We start from the raw sequence: 24,844 nt of genomic DNA on the forward strand, positions 1-24,844 counted from the left end.
TCTTGCACAGAGATGCATCTTATTAGAAAGGAGTAAACAAAATCCACCTCTCTTAACTCAGAACAGGAAAGTTGCAGGTGTGGAGAGGCCTACAGGCACTTGACAGTACCTGAAAAGGTCATTATAACAGCTTTCCTACCTAAAGGCTGAATCCAAAGCACTAAGAAAGCACATTCTTGAATAGCAGGAAGGGGTACGTGAAGCCTGAACACAGCCTGGAAGAACAGGAAAAGTGAGGGAGAGGAAGGAACAGAGACCTCCTTCTTGTCGACTAAGACTGGAGTTCAGGGTTTAACATCACTGCAGCATATGTCTCCGCGTGTCTGCTATACAAGTTGGCAGAAATGAGAACAATAGCAATTCTGCACGTATGCAACAAGTTTAGGTTAAAACTCCTGATCTATGCTGTGTACAGATTCCCCCCAAAAGAAACCTACATCTTTGTCTCCATGAAATAGACTTAAAAAAAATTCTCACAAAGTTTTTTTTATGTGAAAATTTAATATTCTTAAGTCCATAATGACAACAGTATAAAGAATTCAGATTAAAGAGGGGGTTTTTTTCTTCTTTTTTTTTTTGTTTGATTTTTTTTTTTTTTATTAAACAAGGCAGGGACAGAAGCATGTTAAGGGTTGTTTAAAGTGCAATTTAGTAGCAATCCTAATACATAATTTTTTTTTCCTGCAGCTGTTACCCATGCTTCCAACAGCACTGGTACCACTCCACTCTGAAATCAGGCTCTGCCCGAGTGCCAGATCTTCATGGCTGACAGTCCTTCGCTGGTATTTTCATCGCAGTAAAACTGTAAGAGCCATAAGCAAGTCAGCGAGATTGAGATGGCTCGTGGGATCACCATGGGAAGAATGAATCATCTGCCTTGGAAATATAAATGTTTATGATCACTGCTTCTATTCTGCACATATATTGTTGAGACACGCAACTTTTACAAGGGTGTTGATATTTATATAATTCCACAAATTTAGACAGTGCATTACAAACACAATATGTAGTCGTAGCTATAAATAGTGGTGCAGAGGGACAGAATTTTCAACTATTTCTTGTTTTCTGTGCACCACAAATGAGATGTATGGCACAAGTTGAGGAGCTAGAGGAAAGAAGATAGTTATTAGGCAACAAAAGACCCCCATGTGAGTCTTCATATTTTAGATGGTAGAATGGAAGGCTAGACTTCTACCAAAGAAGAGAGAAAAAAAAAAAAAAGTTAGTCCCTGAGATTTAACTCCAACTTTTAACCATGACTAGAAGACAAAGAACAGATTTTTCAAGTGGAGGTTTTGCTAACCAATTATTTCCATGGCATGTTTTCAGTGTCAATGTGACAAACTAACATCTGCCCTTGACAAGAAGGATTCTGACGAACAAATGCACAATGTAATGAAAAGACTACACTTGTTTCGAAACCTTGGCTGATGCTCTTTTAGTGGTCACACTATGGATGCACACACAAATCGGGGGGGGGGGGAAATCACTGGATGCTGTAGGAGCATTGTAACAATGCACCAAGGAAGACATTCTTCCTGAAGGCCAACTGATGAATTCCCAATGCATTCTAAAAAGGGACAAACCAGTAACTCTTGGTAAGCTTTCTAAACTTTGACAGTATTCTTAGAATTAAGACTTTGCTTCAAGAGTTAGATTTGTCAGGCAAGGGCTGTAACAGCAGTTAAGGCCTAAGGCTTAATATCGGGTACGCGAGGTCAACCAGCAACCTAGCACTGACGCAAGCAGTTAGCAGTTATCGTATCTTTATTAATTTATTTTTTAAAAAAGGTTTCTTGGATCAGTCTGCACCCTCACTTCCACTAACAAATTAGTTCAGAGAGGAGGAGACTCCTGGTGCAAGTAGTACTTTTAGAGCCAGGTCAGTTGTATCTTCCATTTCATGTCTTCATTTTATACTGGATGTGTTACATTTATATTGGATATATTATAGATATAACAGCTGGGGGAAAAAATGTGCACTGAATTACCGTTTCAAAAGTACACCAAAATACTTCTGGACACTCCAATACTCCCAGACATGCCAGACCATTTCACATGAGGAAGACCCATCCTATGACAACATACTTGGCTCTGATGATGGACTGACACACATTTTGTAACGAGGTAAAACATTCAGAGCTCTGAAGCCCAAAAGTGGGGATCCGCACCTACTCTAGGGAAGGTCATACTCTGCCACCGCTGCCTTTCTGCCACGGGGCAACACAATTACTCAACGTGGATGCTTTTTTCAGAAGGAAGTGGCCACCTCGAGCAGAACAGATCAGAAAAGTGGTTATAACAGCTCTCAGTATGTACTTTAATGATTACTCTGTTATACTGATGTCTTTCAAAAAGCATTAATCATGTAGAAAAGGTGAGCCTTTGCTCTACTGCTCACAACAGACATCCTCTACAGTGCTTCGTCACACTGAATTGACGGGGTTTCCCACGTGTCTTCATCCGCCAAGTGAGCCATCTGTGAAGTCTGATCCACAGGTGCTTTCTCACCCTGGGCTATTAATAATGCATCATCTTCTCCTCCCGCTAACTGAAGGTCAGAGCTACAAGAACAATTAGATTCATCGAGTTTGTCCGTCAAAGACTCTGCAGTAGTTGCAGCTGTAGAGGACTGTTCAGTCTCTGCTTCAGCTTGTGGTTCTGTTTTAAAATTAAGTCCAAACACGTTATTTCGGATGAGGTATCGAACACACTGCAAAATCACATTCCTTTCGTGTCTGATGTCCTGGGCCAGTAACTGGAAAGAAAGAAGAGAACATGATGCACATTTCCCTCTATTGCTCTGTAACTGATACAAGCCTAGCAAGATGTACAGCTCTACTCAGTAATTTTGAACATAGAATCATAGAATAGTTAGGGTTAATAGGGACCTTCAAAGGTCATCTAGTCCAACCCCCCTGCAAGAAGCAGGGACATCTTTGACTAGAACATCTCTGAATTTAAGTAGTTGGCTCTCTTACATGAGTCCTGGACACACAGAGCAGGAGACTGCCTTACCAGACAGAGAAGGAGGCAACAGGAAGGGAGTTGCCCTTCTGGGCAGCAGCAGGCTGGAAGAACAGTGCAGGTTGGTGGTCAAACACCACTTCTAGTAAGAGAGGCTCACAGTGGCCAGGCTTCACTATGGTACTGGCACATGACTGTACCATTGGAAAGGATGAAAACTGCTCACTTGCACAAAGTACACAAGTTTAAGCACTGCTCGTTTAGCACCTTTAATGCACTAAGGCAGGTAGAACAAGCTGGCAAATCTGATGGTACCTTTGGATTAGCTGTCAGTCTCAGTTTGCTCAGGTGGTAGAGAACATCATTGAATATACCTAACTACTAAGAATTTCCCCCTCAAACATCTGACCATAGACCCAGATGATAATATTCTCATATATTTAGTACTACTAGAGTACTAAAACATGCATTCCAGCACATCAGGAGAGCAAGTCTATTAGCATTTTCTAATAGGTTATACTGTATCTGTAATTTAATATCCCATACACTTTTTATTAGAAAACCCCTATGAGTAAAAGATACTTACAAGTACAAGGAAAAAGCATGATTCATCAATCCACCAACCTAAGTTTAGTAGCTTAATCAAAGTGCTAAAGGCCTCCCTCATCTCCTCTAATCTCACTGAAGTTCATTTTGGTATTAAAAAAAAAAATAAATAAATCAGACAGAAGACTGAAGGACCCTTTGTCATTGCAAGTATCAGCAGAACTAGTACTCTGAACAAACAACAAGTTCAAAGCAAGTGGCTAAATCTAACTACCTCATCACTTGCAGGAAATCTGTATTACACATTGCAGATCTAGCTAAATTTGGCTTGTAACATCACAGGGAACCTTTTTTGTTGTGATAAGTTTCAACGCTTAACTATTTCTATTTAGGCTAGATACTAAGAGGTGTTAGAAGCAGCTGACACCTAAAATGGGTCTTCAGAAACCTGCTATCTATCTGAACTAAGAGATGCACATTAGGGCAGAGAAGGGACAGCATAGTGATGTCCTCCTTGCCAGACTGGGAGAAACTGCTGAATTCCAAAAGGCCAAATAAAGGCACAGATGGGATGCACCATCACCCTATCAAAGACTGTATCTTTATACTGTATTTTTTAATGCAGGAATGGGTATCAGTGGAGTGATGCTACACAAGCTTTTTGTTTTGTCAGCATACAGAATGCTAAACACACATGACTGTTTGCATGGCTACAATAAACATGTTTCAGTAGTGCCCAAGCCCACTGTCAAACGATTGCCAACAGACATCTGCAGCTATTGTCCTACCTCCCCTTTTATTATTTTTTAAAGCATCATTTCACCGATACAACATCCTTTTCTTAGTCATTCTACTTCCTCACTTTTTGGATAAATTCTCAGCAGTGACTCACTGTAAAATTTCAACCTTGCTTCCCCCAGGTTTTTTATACACTGACCATTTCTGACAACAGATGCCGACCTGCGAATGTCAGGCACTCCTCTGATTCACAACCACAGTATACATCCTTTAACAGTTTTGAGCAACGTTAAAAAGGCAAAAAGCCCCACCAAAATGTAATTTCAAAAATGAACTATACTGGCAAGCTACAATTCAGGCTTCCAATGTTCTGCCAGCTTCTCTCAGCATGTGGGACTTCATCTGACTTTTTTTCTAGAGTCCTCATTGCTTTGATCACCAACAACTTTGAAGAGCAAGAGATAAAAAACAACTGCATGCTTAGAGAGCTACACAAAGGGCAAACACTTCCTTTTCAGTCACTAGGAGCAGCAACAGTAGTGTGTGCTAAAAGGACTATCAAGGGATTTCTCCCACATCTGCAGCTTGAGATGTGCCTTATCAGGTATCTCTTGCCTAAACATCCCGTGCTGTTTCAAAGCCCTCGTATCAATGGCACCCCGCTTGCTCCCATGTTCTGCCCATGGCAAGTTTTCCCTTGATGGGGAGCTTTATCCTGGCTATTTACAGAATCACAAGGGTATATATAGTCTACCTATCTGATACTGCTTTTAAGCACTAAATGCAATAAAAACTTCCAAGTTTTGTTCTTAAAGAAACCCACCAAGCTTTTAAATAGGATGCTGTGCTCTTTTACCAACAACAGAATTGTAACACCTCAGACTCACTCCTACAAACTTCTTTTTACCCTTCTGAGAAACAAAGCTGCTCTTCAATGTAGCAGTGCTGTCACTTCCTCAGATTGATCTAAACATGCTTCCAGAGAAAAAACCCATGCAGCAAAACGTCACTCGCTAGCTTAAGTCACCAACACCCTTATTAACAAGATCTCTTTGACTGTATCTGAAAAAAAACTGTGTGCTCCTTCATCAGGGAAAGGCAGTTGAGTAGCAAAGCTGGGTGCAAAGGGAGAAAGATGAGAATAAGGCTGATAGAATCACACATGAACAAAACCTACTGGATACTACCACAGGGAGGAATAAATGTTTTGTCCTTTACGCAGCTCATTTTAGGCACATGATTAAGTTGTCACCTCTTGCTCCCAAAGTCAGTCATTACGTGAATGCACATCGAGGTATTTCTATTTGTCTGCTTAAGCATCTACACTTTCTCTGAGTGAAACGCTCACTTCACTACTCTAAGACAGGACCTTTCCTAACAGATTACTCTGATTTCCCACAGGGAAGAGGAGAACTGCTCACAACTAGTGCTACTCTTGTACAGGAGGCATTATTTTAGCACTAAGACTGTTACCATTTCCAGCAGAGTTGGACGGCGCTTCGGAAGGAGAGGTAATGTTTTCTTGCCCCAGTTATCAGGCCCTTTGGGGGAACGTGCATTTGAATTTGAGCTTCTTAACGTCGTGCCTGCGTATTCTGGACGTTTTTGACTCTGGTTTCGAGGTACATTAGTAGTTTGAGACGTATTTCTGAGCGCAGTCTGGTTTTTCTCAGCTTTTGCTGCAGTCTTGACAGGGATTTCTTAAAGAAAAAGAACACACTTTCATCTCAAACTTAAAAGCCTCTTTAACATGCTTATATCCCCATGCACTGGCAGTTGGTTAGTACTATTCTTGCTCACATCACCTGATGTGGAGATGTTCAAGGTTTACTTTGAGGAAGGGAGGGTTTTGTTTGGTCTGGGCTTGCAGTTTCTTTTAAAATACAAAGAATAATCTCTAAACAACAGATAGAAGAAAGATAGAAAACAAGATATTTAAATTCTGCAATACAAAAAGAAAAATAGAAGTAAGTAAGAGTTGAACAAAATTTCCAAACCTCTACCCTTTTATCAGTTAGAAAGTACATTGCTTCTGCTTCACAATATAGCTTGCTGCAAATTTGGCTGCTGAGAAAATCATGATAGTTAGGGCAGAGGATGTCCAAGTTCAATTCCCTGCCTGCTAGACACTCTCTGTAACGTTGGGTAGGCCATCTAGAGCCAGTAAGGGATAGTGACTATCTGCAAAAACAAGGAGCAGCAGTAGTTCCCTACGATACACTCAGAGAAGCACAAAATCCAAGTACGACAGAGTTCAAGTCTTACTGCAACACCCAGAAACCTTTATGGAAAAAGCCCTTAAGGACATGGAAATTAGTTCACAGGGTGAGTATAACAGCTTTTTCCTGGCACTATCCAAACATGATTTGAAGCGAGACTGAAGACAGGCTGCTTTTTTTTCTCTCAACTAGAGGTAAAAAAGGCTTGGGAGATTTGATGACACACACCCTAACCAAAGATATCTTATGCTTCCACTTCAACCCAGGACATGCTGCTGAGAAAATGCAAGTGAAGGGGGAGGAGGAGGGAACTCAGTCTTTCAGGAAACTCTGTTTGAGGCTTTCTAAAGTATGCTGTAGGACTTGGGGGCAGGGAGGCAATAGATGTGGCACAGGCCAAGTAGACAAGGCCATTCCAAGCACCGGCTGTCTGCACAAATGCTGTGTTCTAAGTGGGTGCTTCTGCAAGATCGGGAACTATCACCATACCTGGAAACCAGTAACCCCAGTTAGTGCTCAGAAGTTGGAGTGGGGAGGAGTAAGGAAACAAAAGGAGCAGAATAATGGCATGTCCTTTTACTCCTCCCAGTCAGTCTTCATGCATGGCTTATACCAGTACTAGCATGCACTGTTGCTGAAAGCAAACTAGAAAGGATCTGTACACAGACCACAAAAACATCCCTGTGCATAACCTTTAACAAGCTTCTCCGTACTTGTATAAGCCTAAAAATCAACAGGTACAAGAGAGCTCTGAATTACAGCACTGGTAGACAGGTCAGAAGTCAAAAGGCATTTCCATAGCCAAGTGTTTTGGAGATATAGTCACTGAACAGCCAGTACTTTAACATATTTGCTAAACGTAAGCCACAGTTTACATGTTCTATTTTATCCCATACTAAATCCAAAACACAGCAGCTCCCAAGAAGAAAATTAGCTCTATCCCAGCCAAACCAGGACACTTCTGCAACACCTTTGATTTCCCTTAAAAGTTTTTCCTCAATAAATTTTAAGTACTATGTAGGTTCTGACTGATTACCTGCAGCTTTCAGCAGTTGGGGACGCAGCTGTAATGAGCTACCACCAGGCTACTGCACTCATAAATGCTGCATTTGTAAATAAATGGGAGCTGACAATGGGATGGGGGATAGCAAATGACATACAGGAGAGGTGAAGTCCCTCGCCCTTCCCGAAGAGGGATCATTCGTTATTAGATTTTATCATTGCTTGCAGTCCACAACAGTGCAGCGAAGTAGGAGAGACGGGGAGAGAAGGGCAGAGGACGTGCTCCTACGCACCTTCAGGCTCACTGTCGGATGCACTGCCGTAGTTGGTCGACAACGAACTCAGGGCAGAGGTCACCTGCTTGGGAACAACAGTCAATCCCAGCCTCCCGTCTTTGGGAGCTGCTTCGTCCTTGTCAGATTCTGCAGGAAGAGAAAAGGCAAGAGGGATTTTGCCCAGTGCTCCTGCGTGTTAACAGCCAGCCTTGCTGCTAAATCCCCTTCTCATCGCTACACAAGACTGATGTTTGGCATCATTGCTCAACACTGTGGACTGACAGAAGAAAAACCCACATTTGCCTACTCTCTACAGACATGCAGTGGCAAATTCATCTCACCACTGGTTTACAGTCCTGCCAGCAACACTACAGAAGCAGTAAGTTTCCTGAACAAGAGCTTGGGCTTTCTGGTTCTTCCTTCACATACCAAACGTAATTATAGGTTTTATTATCAAGTGTAGGTAAAAGGAGGATTTCACATGTTTTGAAGTCTTGCTGCATTTAGTCCTGCAGAGGTAGGGACAGGGGAGAAGGATTCAAAAGTCAGTCAAGGAGAGGCAGGGGGAGAATTAGGCTAATTCAAAATGAGAATTTAAGAGCAAATAAATTTTTAGATAGTAAAAAAGTTCATAAGGGACAGTGAGAACAAAGGCTACAAATTAGATGATCGGTTTCCAGTAGTACTTCAGATAATTTGATGCTTAAATCCCTGCAGAGCATTACAGACATGCATGAGTAAGCGAGGTATTATAGCTTCAAACTGCCCTGAAAGAAAATGCTGGGAAGATAAGAGGCAAGTGGACCAAAAATGCTGAAATTCAGGATACTAGGAAAATAGAGCCCTACTGAAAAAAAGATTCCTAAAATTCCTAAAAAAATAAACATGCAAAACTGATGGCTTTAGTTTAAAACAAAGGAACTATACACATTAAAATCCCAGAAAGAGTCTCAGGTAAACAGTGCTAGTTAGCAGGAAAACTAGGAAATACTTTTCAGCAATACATCTGCATATGGATTTCATACACACACCACTACTAGAAACATTTTGATAAACTAGTCTCTTGAGACTTCTAGAAAAAGACTGGTTGTAATCTTATTTTCCTGAAGAAAAGGAGTTGTGCCCTCTCCCATCCCCCGCCTGTTCGAATCCCCCCACAGGAAAGCTGTCTCATATCTGTTAAAGATTTTACTGAAAGAAACATTTGAGAACTTTATTTTGAAAATCACAAGTTTTTCTCTATTCTCTTCTAACGTATCATTAACAATTGGCAATTTGCTTCATTGGAGCTTGTGGTGTTCAGTAAAACAACTTTTAGATAAATATACAGGTATTTATCTAAAGTACTTACTCTTTTATTTTGAGCTCTTTTTGAGAAAGGCTGATTCTTTCTCCTTTAGTAATCATGTCAATTTGCAATTATATTGGAAGCTCATGATAAATGCAGTGTTTTTCTAATGCAGAATACACAGCACCTGCATATACTTAAGCAGTTATAAATACAGCATTTACTCCAGGTTATTTTGATTCATTGCTGCTTTTTTGTATCTCATCCAAAATGCTGAGTGCATACTGTGGTTGGGTGCCTTTTCTTATTACTTTCTTTAAATTTTAAAGAATTACTTTTAATTCACTTTTTTGCAAATTAGGAACACACATTTAACAGAATACATTTTCTCTTGGAGAACAACACGTTCAGAGGAAGTGTTACGCACTACAGTATACAACTCACTGTTTCTGGTCAGTAGATCCCTCAAAATTTTACACCTGACAGGCTCATCATCTTACCTGGTTTCTGCTAACAAATCAAGAGGAAAATTCTGTTTTCTCATCTCCCATTCGATTTCTTACCTTTGAAGGAACTAGCCAGTAACCAGAAATTAAGTGAATGCATTACACAAAAAATTCATTCCCTCTAGAGAAAGGGCTGCTGCTGTCAGAAAGATTTAAATACTCCAACAAAATGTACCTATGCAGCAAAATATTAGACTTCAGTTGTCTAATTTTTTTTAAAAACTCAGCTCATACTGTCATACCCATAATGACTGTTTGTCATTATTTGTTACAACTATTTCACAACAGTATAAAAAACTTCAACCCACTTTAATAATGTGTAATGAACAAGTACTACATTCCTTTTCTACCTATTATAACAGAAGTTACTAGCTGTACTTCGGTATAATTAGACTTTTTATGATTAAGTAAAACACAGATGCTGTGGGGAAATGCAGTTATATTGAAGCATACTCAAGTTGCCCAACATGCAGAGATCAGTGGAATAAACAAATTGCATAGGGATGCTGAGCTCTTCTTCCTGCTAATTGAAGATTATGTTTTCAAGACAAAACACTCTGCATCAGACATCTTTCCAGGGGATGCATTCTAGCCTTGTTGCTAAAAATAGCTACAGTATAAATCAGCTTCCATGCCATGTTCTAAGAGTACTGCATCACCGCTGCCTATAATATAAATAGTTATATCTGGAGAGTTTATACTGCTGCCAGCATGTGGAAATAAGACATGCTCACCAAAAAAAAACTAAGCAGCACTACTTCAGAGAACACACATATGGAGAGTATCAAGAGTAAATTAGATAATATAGCAAAAACCAGAATTAAAAGAAAAATGCTGACATTTTAAGTAATTCACTTAACTCATATAAGGAAATCAATTTGTTTTCACATTCTAAATAGTTATTTCAAAACCACAAAGGGATATTTAATAGTCTTTAAAAAAATAATTTGATTGTCAAAGTACTTGATTCTTTTTCTGGCTTTATAAATATTTTCTTATTTTACAAGTTGGTTTAGTGACCTAAGTTGGTGGATGTTCTTTAGCCTATTGTACAGTATTTATGGCAGAATGTGTAATGTTGCACACAAAATTTTTGGTAGCACTTCCAGAACCCTGACTAGCAAGTATAATTTTCAGCACCTAAACTTAAACAACTCATATGCTATTTCTTTTCCTCTCCTTCCTAAAGTTTCTACAGCATCGCTTCTTTATGGCCCAAATCACTTTCCCTTTACTGCCTTTCCCAGCCAAGTGTTTTGGACAAAAAAAGCGTTCCTCATCAGGAAATTACAGGTAAAATAAGATTATTACGGTAAAGTACTGGTTAAAACAAAAATAGAATTGAGGTGCTCCATTAAGAGCCCAGAAATCCTTTTCTGTTTGTTAGCTAAATACTGATTTAAAGCAAGTAATGTATTTTAAAATATACAAAGCTAAGACAACTAAGTACGCAGTGTGGCTATTTCTCAAATCCAAGACACTCCTACATGCTATCTCCAAACATCATCTCCTCTTCAGATTAAGCACTACTTGATGATACAGACTAAAATTTAATGTGTCCTAATTCTCACAGAAAAATCAGAAAGACATAGAAGCAGTCTGCTAGATTTTCCCTGTGTTGTCTATAATACTAACAACTTGGCTTGCAAGCAAACTTATGTAAAGGTGCTTAATCCTGGTAGATTCTTAAACATTCTTGTGTCAGTCTTTCCAAATCAGAATTTTTTTCTTCCTCTTCAATGACTTTGTATTTCAGCTTCTTTCCAAAATGTATCTCAGCCAAGTTTACTAGCTTTAGCTCTTCCTACTAGCACCTGTGGACAGGAATTCAGCCAGACACACATACATCTCAGACTTCTAGACTACTGAGATAGCATACTACAAAGCTCTGCATAAATCTACTAAGAGAGAGTCGTCCCGTGTTAAACACGCCCAGTTAGCCCTCTTTCAATCAAGGACAGGGTTTACATGTTTTTCTAAAACCTCAGCTCTCCCCAGGAGTTGCTATTACACAAAAGCGCAGTAATCTTTTGAGCAGCATTACTTAAAATAAAAATTCTCCAAGTTTCTTCATCTTACCAACATCACTGTTTGCCAGAAGACCAAGAGGGTCCCTGTCCTTCACACATGGCTGAGCTGCCAAAGTACCCTGTTTTTCATGTTCCTTTTCACACGTGCTGTTTTCTGGTCCATTGGCTTCATTTTGAGTTCTCTGTACATCATAATCACCACCATTTTTCCTAAATTTCTTCCAGAACGGGCGTCTTTGTCTTCTCCTCTGTTTTCCTTGCTGTCCAAATCTCTCTTCATTTTCTGGAGGCTTCCACATCCCCTTCATTTTGCTGGAGAATAGAAACAAAAAGTTCATACAAATGACAAGCTATGAGAATAAAATCCATTGATGCAACCAAAGAGCTCAGACCCACATTTCAATGCGTTCAGCAATGCAGCATGATGCCAAGACTTACTCCAGCTCAGCTAACATGTGGTGACAGACCAGACAGGCAGTCACAGCTCATCTCAAGGCAACGTGACAAAGCTGGAACCTAAACGAAGAGTTTGAAGTTCATAACTTATCTCCTAACAAGGCAAAGGGTACCGGGTTAAACAAGTTCCTTGACCATCTACAGTGTGAGGACATAGTGTTTTCATTTCACATTGCCAAGTCAACAAATATTCCCTTCACTTGAGCAATGAAGTAATTCAGAATATGGGGAGTGTGAAATTAAAAGGGAAGCACCGGCTGTAAGCATACTTCCACTACTGAAGTCTTTTTCCAGTTACAGCTCAGAGAAGGATCTTCCTGCACTAAATCCATTCAGCCACCTGACACCATCAGTTGCGATGAGTGCCTGCTCCTGCCTCTAGCACACTACTCATCTTTTTCACTCCAATTAAAAAGTAAGAAAATTCATTTTATCTGGACAATGAATTTTTAAAAACCCAAACCAAAACAAGTCCTAAAATATGAAAAGGGTACAGCATGCTGGTTCCACTAATCTTCCAAGTTATCCTATAAACACAAACCACGTTTATAGAACGGTACCTGGAGAGCCTAACAAACTTTCGTAAAGTGCATATGTACAACAATAGGTGTGACCTAGGCAAAAAAGCAAATATAGAAGTGACAACCTAAGCTTCCCAAAAATTTTTTTTTCAAGCAACAGAAACTTAATTCAGCAAAAGGCTGCAACTAATCATCATCACATTACAACCACAAACGATTTAAAAGATCTTCTGTGCTGAATGAACACCACGGTTTGTTTTGCTCTGTACTCTCTCCCTCAGCCTCACCTACAGCATGGCAGAGATCCTGTTATCCCTAATCAACCATATAATACCACACTGGAGCACAGGCTTCTTCCTGAAACTTCTCCCTGGGTCTAGAGTCATGCATCTGCAAGCAGAGTCTCATATGTGTATTTCTAACATGGCACCTTGTCATCTATAAGCAGGCAGCAGAACCTGAGTATGAAAGCAGGGTGAACAGTCACCTTTCTACTTGTCTACTTTTCAACAGTGTAAGACTTAGAGACCCTCTCTGACTAGATATGCTCCTAAAACATTTATAGTTTTGTGTCTTGTGCTGTGGGACTCTGTGTGAACCTTTGGTATCCCCAAAATCTTCCCCAGTACGTTAATATTGTGTGAAAAAGGATTTCCTTTTGTTTGTTTTCATTCTGATGTCTAAAACAGTCATTTGGTACCCTCATCCTTCTCGAGTTACAAGAAAGGGTGTATAATTGCATTCTATTCACCTCTTCCCATCTATGCAGTTTTTCTAGAGTTCTATCACACACCCCTTCCAAGCCATCCACCTCTTTGCTTGTACAGAGGTGTCCCATTACTAACATTCCTCTCTTCCATACCTTTCCAGACTTAAGTCCTTCTTGAGAGGAGAACAGGGCTAAACATAGCATTCAAAATGGCTTTATATGGCAACAAAACATATTCTGTTATGTTCTCCTGTCATTTCATGACAGTGTCTAACACTGATTGCCCAGCCCTGACAGCACCATCCACCATAGCACTCCTGTAGCACAAGAGGCAAGCCACCACCTTCCGGTGCCTCATCCACATCCACAAATGAGGCTGATATTAGCTCCCATAGTTCACCTCCATCTAGATGCAGAAATACATTTCTGAATTTGTACAACCAGGCTCTAAATTCAGAATGTTTTTTGTATAACCTAGAGGATATGAGCAAATACAGGATCAACTAGAGACTCTGTCATTGATCAAGGGTTAAAAACAACGTTTTGATTTCCCTGGGGCCTCAAACCCCAAGGTCAAACACATCCCAACAAATGTCAGCCTGGCATCTGCCCTCCTCTCTTGAAAGATGTACTCTTCACTTCCCGTTCAGAGGGGATAGAGCCATGCACTATTAATCAGCTGTTACGAGACACCACACAGACTGGTAAAGTGGTCCTTCTGCATCTCTAATCTCACACACGGGGATGCTGAGAATTAGCAGTTGTAAAGCACTTCAGAGAACCACAAATGGAAAGCACTGCAGAAGTGCTAAGTATCTAATCCTTTCTAAATCTTACTTAGCTATTTGCTTTAATAGTACAGCTTGCAGAGAACAAGCTGTATTCTATTTTTGCCTCATGCACCAGTAAATTTGCCAGATAAGCACCAATTCCAGAATTTTTACTGTTGACGTACAATGCAGAAATGACAGCTTTTTGGACAGTTCATCAAGTCTATGGTGCTAACAGTTTAGGGAAGGGAGAGGGGAAAAAAGAATAGAACAGATTTCTAAAATCAACCAGAGTTAAAGGTCACTAAGTGAAAGCAAACAACCAATAGTTTTGAGAGCTTTTTTCCTTAGACATTTTTCCAGATATAAAGTTACTAACAATGTCATAGGTAAGTATGGAGCTGCTGATGGACATTTAAGACTACATACTGCATCTGACTCACAGTTCACTAGAACAGCTACAAGAATTAACAAATAAACCTGTAGACACCAAACAGCTTGACAAGCAAACTCCCCTTCACTCAAAAGCCTCCAAAAACAATATTACGTATATTTGCAGCTTTAGTCTCAATGCCTAGGTTTGGTTCCTTGGATCCAAAGCATTTCTGCAACTTTATATCTTTCAAAGAAAGTTCTACTTCAATCTTTTATAAACCTTTCCTTCCAAAGTCATGAAAGGCATCCGGCTGAAGGGAGTGAGTAAGTGTTGGGTCTGCTGAAGCACATGCTGCACCAAGGTAATTTGCACTGTCACCATTTAACAAGTTATACTAGCCTGGCACAAACCCCATTCTACACAAGTTTAACTGCTTTACTGCAGTAAAAGTTTTATCTTGTTCAGTGTCAACCCCTAGTAAAAAAAAAAAAATTAAATAGCCAACTCCAGCCTCATTTCCACATAGCAGCAAATGGGATTTAGCAAGAGCCCCTTAGAAGTGTGGCTGCTCCTGCCTTCCAGTTCAGCCACTCTCATTTAAGCAAGTGATATTCTAGGGGCATAGATCATTTTAACTTTTTTTTTTTAATTCTTCCCACAGGCCTTAAAGTAGACCTAATGAAGTTAGCTGGTTCCACATAAGACTGACACTATGGGGAGGAGAAAAGAACAAAGATTATATTGGAAAGTCATTCACAATATAAGGGAGGCAATAGATAAAAATCCAAGAAGATTAAGTATCAGGCCCAGAACAAAGGTAGCAAATAAAGATGATGTAGGTTAGAAAAAAAAAAAAGCACTAAAGCTATGAAAATAAAGTTAAATTTTCCACACCACTTGATTATTGATTTATCATCTGAAAGGAGACAGTAAGAAGCCAAATCCAGTCATAAAATCACTCTGGCCTTTTTCAGGTATTAGAGGATTAGACCATATGGATTCATTATGTCACATGACTTCCATTCCCATTATTTATTTTTCAGAGACCAAGGTTACACTGATCTAATGAATGGCCAGAATGACCACATTCTCAAATAAGCCAGAGCGACAAATTCAGCAAGAACACCAGGATTCTAATACAATTATTGTTTAATTTTACTGAAGAGGACTACGAAGTACTGTAAACCAAGGAACACGACATCTGCAGTTTGTCAAATGACCTGTCCTCAGTTAAAGGGCAGCTAGATAATGCTTAGAGTGGAAGTAGTAAGTGCTGGAGATGACAGTTAGCAAGGGTACTTCTGAACTCGTCAGAAGGAATGTAACAAGCTTGTTTCAAAAAGCTTACCCAAACTGTTGGGTAGTCAGCACCTCTCCCCTTTCTTGCTTTTGCATCTGCATTGTCTTCCTCCTTTCAATGTTTGCCAACGTAGGAAAATTCCTAGAAGAAAAAAAAAAAGTCACTGGCTCTTCAATGATTCACTGTACTTTGTCAGTTCACCCTTTACCAAACCAGCATCCTCTATAAATGTAGTAGATATTTCAAAAACTTAACAGATTTTTAAAGTGTTTCATGGAAGTTTAACAGACTGTTTCCTTCTTAAAAAGGTAAGAAACTTGAGTGCATTTATGCTTACATACTCAGACTTAAAAAAAAATTCTACCAAATTGGCACAATTAGATTTACCACCATCAAACAGGCTACAGACAGTTTAGTCATGCTTATAGACCCTCTGACACAAGATTTAGTCCTGTAATATTTTTATAGTGCTTCAACCGGAGTATTCGAAGGATCTTAAAAGTTACAACATGCCTTTAGCAAACCAGCTGCTGAGTTCCTGTAGTATTTTAAAAAAGGTTTTAAGAACAGCTTCTGGGTACATAAGATTCACTTAATGTGACAGTTAGGGAAAAGCAAGTAAGTTTCCTCCCGAGCAATATTCAGTATTGTGCTTGCACACTGAACTCTACTTCATCGAAATAACTGCCCCTTTCTTCCAGCTTCCAAGAAAAATTGCTAAGTCATGCAGATCAAAACAAATCTACTGTTATAACCATCTCCTAAAACCATCCCTCTCTTCCATTCCCCACCTCCCTTCCCTGCGGACGAACGCCACGCTGGTTCTAACATGCAAGGCCTGCTGCAAATTACCGTCAAAGCCCAAAAATGGCTACACTAGTTTCTCTGTAAACATTAGTTAGCTAAATCCCAGTGCTTTGAGATAAAGGCAGTAAATGGGAAACACACACACACCCCCATCAGCTTCTGCACAGAAACACAAAGTATAAATATTTAATAAGTCTATTCAAATGGAGTAACAAGAAACTTAGAACAGCTACTCGCTATACATAGCTATCAAAAAGGACATGTATCTTTCTTTAAATATTTTATCTTATCGCATGCATCTTCCCTGTTTTACAGCATGAATGTTAAGCGTCACATTGATGTAAGACAGCTTCAACCACATACCAAGGGAGAAAGATGAGAAGCATTTCCTATGAGACACACCTAAACACATTGCAGAACTCATCGCCTTTAAAAGGATTTGAACACGAGCTGTCAACGTCTATTTTCATTGGATTTCTCCCAGAAATCCACCATATATCTCAAGCGAGCATAGGGGTGTGATGTTCTATCTCTGCTCTTCCCCACTGGCTACATTTGTTCATCCATGTTATAACACTCCCAGCATACAGCAAGCATGCAGTGCATTATTTAATCTCAAGAGCTTCATATTGACTAAGACCCTTGCGCTTGGCACCTCCCCACAGTTTTAGGATAAGGTGCTTTCCTTCACACGAGTAAGGGTCACAGCAGAGAAGAGTGCTATAAAACAAATATTTACGGTCAAGAGCCCCAAACTTGTCTTAGCAATTTTTTTTTTCTTTTCGAAGACATAAGGGAAGACCCTTAATCCCAGAGCAAAGGAGTCTTCAAAGTGCTCCTGTAGTTACGCTGATTAAGGACATATTCAGACACGCTCTCACAACACGAATTGAGACGTGACTGCCTCCCACTTTCATTCCTACGAGTTACCACTCCCTCCACTGAGCCACCGTAATGGACTCCACAAACGCTTTCAGTTCAATTCATTGCCAAGACATTCAGATTTCTCCTAAACCACCCTTACAGTTGACACAGGCAGTAACTAACAGCTAAAGAGAGCTCAAGTCATAAGTCTGAGTACCTGTAAAAGCACACCTGAAGGCACCTGTAGTGGCTGTGTTTATTTTCACCAACTCTTCTCAAATGTCAAATAGCATTTTACTTGGTGCCTTTACCTTGTGCAGAAAATGTATCTATTTTGACAGCACACATGCACAGTGCTTCATTTCATTCATAATAAGCAAGTGAGCATCTGCTAGTTTATTCTTCCATCTAAGGACTTGGTGGGCAGCAAGCTCTAGACCTTCAAGCCTGCAGGTCACCAGCCTCAGTACAAGGTAGACTGGGTTCACTCCTCCCCAGGGGCTCTGCTGTGTGACAACAAGGTTGGGTTAAGCCTACTAGTGGGTCCTGGTGGGACCTGGCCAAATCAATCCCAGTTATCCCTGCACGGAGCAAGTGGACTGAAGAGGTGTGGACCAAAGTTACCCATTCACTCCAATGTACCAGCCCCAGGGCAACTCCACAACCACCAGGTGCCACAGCACTCAAGAGGATTTTTTTTTTTTTTTTAAAATACAGCACTCCTCTCTCAATAAAATGAGGTTCTTAAATTGTTACCTGCAAACACCACTGAACTAGAAGTAGCCCAGCACCTACATCTTGGGACAACTTGTCAGAGCTTGAATACAGACAGCTTCATCAGTCACCACAAAAGGCTTTACAAACCTTAGCAACTTCTTGTAAGAGCGCGAATTAAACCAGGACATGATGGTCTGGCACAGAAGATTTCATAAAGAAGCTGGTACTGTCCAAGAAGGCAGCCCCATTTCATAGCAGCTGGAGTTTCCAAACACTTTTAGAATCCAAATTGGAAGGTTTTGAGTATAAATTGTCAGGATAAGACCAGAAAACTGATTTTCAAGCTAAGATGAGTACATTACGCATACACCAACAAAATGACATACCGGTAAAGGACACTCTAAGCTTCCAGGGAGAGGGAATGGTGACAGTGAGCATAATTGCTACCATGTGTGCTTTAGTGAATAGATGTTCTGGTTTTTTTTCAATAAATGAGTGCACTAGCCAAAGTCATACATGTTTTATAGGCCAGTATGCTCTATCTTGCTCACATAAATGTCAGAATAAACTAGTTCTTAGCAAGTAGTGGAAAAATAGAGCTTTGCCAATGTCAAACCGAAGACAGACCTGTTTCTGTAGCAGTTCACACAGTGAATTTCTGAGTCCAGAGATATACAAGTTTATCATCTTTACAGGAATAGCATTGTGATCAAATTGCCTCAACAATTTCTTGAACTGATCTTCATTGCATACACACAACCAACAGCAAAAGGGACATGGATAGCCCAAAGGGAACAAAGATGGTGCAACAGAGAGCTGATTAAATCTTGGTTTAAGACTCCCAGGCATTTTATCGAGCACTGCATCTCTAGTGCGATTTTACCATACGTTAGCTGAAGCAGTTTTATTGCTAGTCCATCCCTGCAATTCAGAGTAAGTTTTATTTCACCTGTGTCCACCTTGATCTACCAACACATTCCATCCACTGTGCTTCATCATCTCTACTTTTACTAAATGCTAAGAAATTTTTTTTTTATTACATATTTAACTACTATGAATGCAACACCAGGAAGGATTCTAAGCTACTTTAGGATTATCATTATTCAATTAGAGAACCACAAATTAATTAAAAGTAGTGTGGTTGAGAGTACTGGCCTTCATTAAGCACATGCTCAGCCTATGAGATGTACTGCAAGGAAATACAGCAGTCAATCCTTAACTGAATAAAAAAACCAAACAGATGAAAGAAAGCAGAGGAGGAAGGGAAGAATTTACAAGCAACACACAAGATCAAGAAAATTCTCCAATGTTATATTAGGACCTAAGTAAAAATAAGTTTGATTTGCTTTAACACTAGAGCAGCCTTGACACATTCTTTCTAATAACCTTTGCTCAAGAAGAGTTGGTTAGAAACAGATGGGCTAGCAGGACCTGGATCTCACTTGGAAAGAAGGGCAGACAGCAATACTTCATTCTGACACATTAAGGAAATGCACTGTAGATAATTCCCTTTATGCTTGTGTTTAAAAAAAAAAATATGCTGAAAGCAGCACACTTCTCAACATTTGCAAGGGACGGGACAAATCAGAAGAAAAGTAATTGTAATCACCAAAGCTGATTTCAGACTTCACAACCATCTGTCTGAAAAACACAGGGAAACCCTGAGATCCTGCAGCACTTCATCTCTACTGCTGTCTGCTTAACTTTATGCCCTGGCTCAGCAGGTTTAGCGGGCTGCAAACCATTAAAGAGTCTTTTAGGTACGTGGAGACATGAAGGCTGCAGTGATTGTACAGAATCTGAGACAGGAAATTAGTATTCTGACCCAGCACACTTCATCCAGAGATACTCACTCTTTACCAACTCTGCCCCCTCTCTTCCCTGTACATAAGTAAGGCTGCACTTTAAACACAGGTTCTTCCTAATAGATTTTTAGCAGGATACACAACCAAGCAACACAGCAGCTAATTAAGAAGAAAAACCTCAACTCTGTAAGTAATTATTTATTTATAACGATTGAAAGAACAAGACAGGAATGTTAGAGATGCAGCATGAAAACACACACACTAAATCACTGCAACCTAATTAGAAACAAACTACTAATGACCTAAAAAAGATTCATTCTTAGCTCTGACTGGAGCTGCTAAAAAGAAAAAGGCTTTTTCCTGTCACCATAAACCAAAACTGCCTAATAGCTCAGATTCCCTCTGGTGTCCTTTTTTTTCTGTACAATGGAATGTTTAGTGTGAGTCAACAACAGACCTTCAGTATTAAATTGATGCTTTGCTGGAGGCCCAATTAATGCTTCACAAAAGTTTCAGCTGGGTTTCTCTTTTTTCCCTTTTTTTTAAATTTAAAAAAAAAAAAAAAAGAAGGATGTTAGTTCAGCTTCCTTGCTGTACAAAGAGCAACAAAAGCCACCCCGGTAGTCATTCTATACCCATCCACTACAGCCAAACAAGATGCCCACACAAGGACTGAAGCATCAAAATAAGCTACTGCAGTACTCCATCTAGTGGCCTTGGTTTAGAAGGTCCTAAACTCATACTGCCTTTTTTGGTCGGTGGTCATGACTGCAAGACTTACTTTTCCTTTTTTACAAAGCCATTGTTTAAAAACTTAAGTGAAGTTCAAAACAGGAATGCATTAACATTGTTTTCTGACATAAATGCAAGCTAGATTCATCAGTAAGACTGCAGACAACTGAGTTTATTTTAATTTTCAAAAAACAGGTGACTAATACACTGCCCAAGCTCATCACCAGTGATCTTGAAATTAAATTTGTATCACTTCCCAATCTGTACATTGGACTCTCACTCACAGAAACAAAACCCGTGTACTGATCACTCGCAGGACTACTCCAAGTCTGGAACAGAAGTGAGGAAAGATTACAGCATCTTTTACCTGCTGGAAAATTGTAGATTTTAAACTACCCACCTTAGAGGGGGGAAAAAAAAAAAAAAAACCCAAACATCAGCTGCATAAGTTCTACAGAAGTCCAGCGTGAATTTTTAGACACTGGAATAGTGGTAAATGGAAAGAAGCTGTAGCACCTCACATGACAGAATGAGAAATACTGCTTACATGTGAACTTCTTTGCACTCTAGGTACAACGTGAGTCAGACTACCCGAGACAGCATCATTCATGGATTCTGTTATCTTTCAATAGATAAGTGTCAAGCAATGCAGAAAGTTCTTAAAAATTAGGACTTCCTGTTGGGGTCCACTGGGACAACTTAAGCTACGGAAATCTGCACAGGATGTATTATAATCACAGTCAGTACAAGACTTCCAGATTTCTTAGCTATTAAAAAACCACCAAGCAAACACACACACATTTCTGACCTAAAACGTCTCAGCGATCAGGCTGAAAGGAACGAGTCGCTCGCCCAACCAGGGGTACCAAATCAAACACCTGGGAAAGTTACCTCCTCCTCAGTTGCTATCTTGCCTTCTATTATAATAATCCAAATTATTGTAGTCAGTGCAGCTCACACCCTCCTGGCTCAGGCACGGTGACACAGACCACTATCACAGGAGTTCTGTGGAGTCAGAGGAACAGCAGCAGCAAGTATGTGCCGCTACTGCCTTTCAGCTGTCAGCTAATGATCACACAGGGAAAATACAGTAAAACAAATTCACAGGATACAAATCTTACTCACTTTTTTCTTTCTTCTCTCCACCTAGCGATCTCTTCTGGACTATCTAATTTTATTCTTTTGGCACCAGGTGCATGTGCCTAAGGAAAAAGTATTTCACAGGTGTTTAAAAAGGGAAGAAAAAAGCCCACAAATATTTTTTTTTTTAAAAAAACCCCATCATTCTGTCAACTATAGTAGTACCACAGTTTTCATCTCCAAAAGTGGAGAGACTGTACACAGCAATTACAGAATGAATCCATTAAAAAAACCCATAGTATTCAACATATTTTCATCCACAACATTATCTTCCTTCCAGAAGAATGAAAGCAAGCCTCTGAGGAAGGAGAAAAGGGACTACAGTAAAGATTGTATAGACTCATATTCTGAGCCCAGGGGATACCTACATTCTTCCAGTGTAGCTGAACTATTTTCTCATGTGCGCTGAAATTGCAACCTTCTTCCGTGCACTGCAAGATAAGGGGGTGAGCTTAAAACACACTAAGTTATGCAAAGCACAAACAAGCATTCAAGTGCACTTCAAACAAAATCAGTGCAAGATGCCTGTACAGTTATACAGAACTTTTAAGCTACCCAGTTTCAAAACAAACGTGACTAAAAACAGTAAGAAGGGATAATGTACTTCTAAATTTCACCTGATCTGAGAATAACCAGTGAAGTCAATGTATCTGATAACTGGAGAAAACACTAAGTTAACCTAAGAGAAAGACTAGCAAGATACTCCAATTTCAAATTTTGATACTTCTTTGCAATAAAGGAGAGGACTTTTACAATATGTTTTCCACATAAAGTCTCTTCACACAAAAAATTTTACATGCTATAGGGACATCAATTAATTAACTCCTACCACTGGAGTGACTTAGCAATACTTCACAATACACACATTAAAATTACTTCAGCAATAAAACAAAAAAAAGCAACGGAGAGCTCCCCTACATACAGCAATCAGAAAAAATCCCCTACTAGCAATTTTTGTCACTCTGGAATCTCCTTGCTAAGTCTTCCATTCAAAGAGTGGCTAGAGCTAACTACTTATCATGCACAAAACTAAAAATCAAAGCACAAATAAAATAAGTCAAACTCATCAACCTGTTTATGTTGGGAAACATGTTCATCATACTTCTCCTGGTTTTTATAGCCACGGTCACAGGTATCACAATAATGAGAGAAAACCGGCTCTTTTTTCTTTTTGGTCTGAAAAAAAAAAAAAAAAAGAAGACATCATCTCAAGGTTGCAGTTACAAGATCGCAAGGTTATTTTTAATTAGGCATGAAACATTCCCATGAGTATTTCTGTTAATAAAGCCATCAATTAAAACATGTTTCAAAAGTTTCAAAGATAAGTTAACATAACATGAAAGTGAAGTTCAAATCACTTATATTCCAAACGAAGCATCTTGCACTCAGCTCTTTCCTCTACCATCTTTCCATCAATTACCACTTCTGCAAATACCAGAGTGGCACAGGTTTAGCAAGGGCTGGAAGAAAGCTATGGTACAGCCCTGAGTCTCTTCCCTACCAAGTCAGCCGTGTCTGATCTCACATGACATTAAGAGCTCAGAGAGTAGCACAGATCTTTCCTTCTCCTACTACACAGGGTGACTTGGTTGCCTGGCCCTGACAATATAACAGAGCACTAAGGCAATTTAGGCACTCAGCTACCACAATGGTAAGAGCTTTTCTAAAGCAAACCTTGTTAGAATTTGGATTAAAGGTATCTTTCTTTCAACGAGCTCAAGATTTGCAGACTGATTGTCACACATTTGCTCCCTTGCAAGGGCAGGCACTGTGGACAAGAGCATGGGGTCTCTGGTGCCACGGGGCAAATTCCACACAACTGTCACTGACACAGAATCACACAATGGTTTGGGTTGGAGGGGAACTTTAAAGATCATCTAGTTCCAATCACCCTGCCATGGGCAGGGACATCTGTCACTACATCAGGTTGCTCAAAATCCCATCAAACTCAACCTTGAACATTTTCAACGACAGGGCATCCACAACTTCCCTAGGCAACCTCTGCCAGTGCCTCACCACCCTCATTCTAAAACATTTCTGTCTTATACCCAATCTTAATCTACCCTTTTTCAACGCTTTAAAATTGTTGCCCCTTATCCTGTCACTACAGGCAATACTGAAAAGTCTATCCCCATCTTTCTTATAGGCCTTCCTTTTAAGTATAAAGAAGCTGCAATAAGGTCTCCCTGGAACCTTCTCTTTTTCGGGGTGAAGAGCCCCAACTCTCTCAGCCTTTCTTCACAGGAGAGGTGCTCCAGCCCTCTGATCATTGTCTGGAGCTGCTTCAACAGGTCCATGACTTTCATGCTGAGGACCTCAGTCCATACCTTTGGCTTGTTATTTTCTTCTGGAAAATGTTTACTAAACCCAGGTGCTTGGTCACCTTGCCATTTCTGGGAGAAATTGCCATTTTCACCTTAAGAAGAAAAAAAAAAGCCTGTTATACATACAGCTGGTAAACCACCACATTGCCTCAGTGAGCCCACTGTGGCTGGGAAAAGCCTGGGAGAGAGACGAGCCAGGGCTGCACGACCAACAAGGACAGTGGGGAACACACTTGGAGGGAAGGACAAGTCCCAGAGTCCCAGACGGTGAGAAAGGAAGGAGCCCACGTGCCCGAGAGACAACCTCCCCCGTGCCCCTCACCAGCATGCGGGCCTTGCGGTCGCTGTCCGTAGGCCGGCGGGTACCAGGGGGCGGGTGGTGCGTAGCTGTCAGGCGGCGGGTAGCTCTTGGCGGGTGGTGGGTAACTCTCAGCAGGCGGGTGGCTCTCGGGCTGCGAGTAGCCGTTGGCGGGCGGGTGGCTGTCGGCAGCCGGGTGGCTGCTGGGCTGTGAGTAGCTGTCGGCGGGCGGGTACGTGTCCGGAGGAGGGTAGCGTCCAGGCGGCGGGTAAGGCCCCGGGGGGGGCCAGAAGCCGGGCTCCCAGGGGGGCGGCGGGCAGAAAAAGGGTGGGGGGAGCCCAGGCGGGGGCGGCGGGTACCAGGCGAAGGGGTTCATGTCAAGGCCCGAAGCAGCCGCCCGGGTGCAGCCCCTGCTCCGCGCTGAGCTCCCGCCACCGCGTGGGGCCACACCGGC

At 40.6% G+C, this 24,844-nt stretch overlaps 1 protein-coding gene across 1 annotated transcript; it reads right to left on the reverse strand.

The window, feature by feature from the left end:
- Positions 1 to 608: 608 nt before the first annotated feature.
- NUFIP1 (nuclear FMR1 interacting protein 1) lies at positions 609 to 24,804 on the reverse strand. The gene is made up of 10 exons (XM_010128179.2): positions 24,415 to 24,804; positions 24,096 to 24,184; positions 22,840 to 22,944; positions 22,137 to 22,199; positions 21,754 to 21,830; positions 15,752 to 15,844; positions 11,621 to 11,883; positions 7,766 to 7,894; positions 5,725 to 5,951; positions 609 to 2,758 (listed from the first exon to the last, which is right to left on the reverse strand). Exons 1-10 carry the CDS (start codon positions 24,764 to 24,766, stop codon positions 2,414 to 2,416), a joined length of 1,743 nt encoding a protein of 580 aa, XP_010126481.2. The 5' UTR covers positions 24,767 to 24,804; the 3' UTR covers positions 609 to 2,413.
- Between the last annotated feature and the right edge of the window lie 40 nt (positions 24,805 to 24,844).

This window comes from Chlamydotis macqueenii, chromosome 1 (assembly GCF_036417535.1).
Source record: "Chlamydotis macqueenii isolate bChlMac1 chromosome 1, bChlMac1.mat, whole genome shotgun sequence".
NCBI classification, from domain to species: Eukaryota; Metazoa; Chordata; class Aves; order Otidiformes; family Otididae; genus Chlamydotis; species Chlamydotis macqueenii.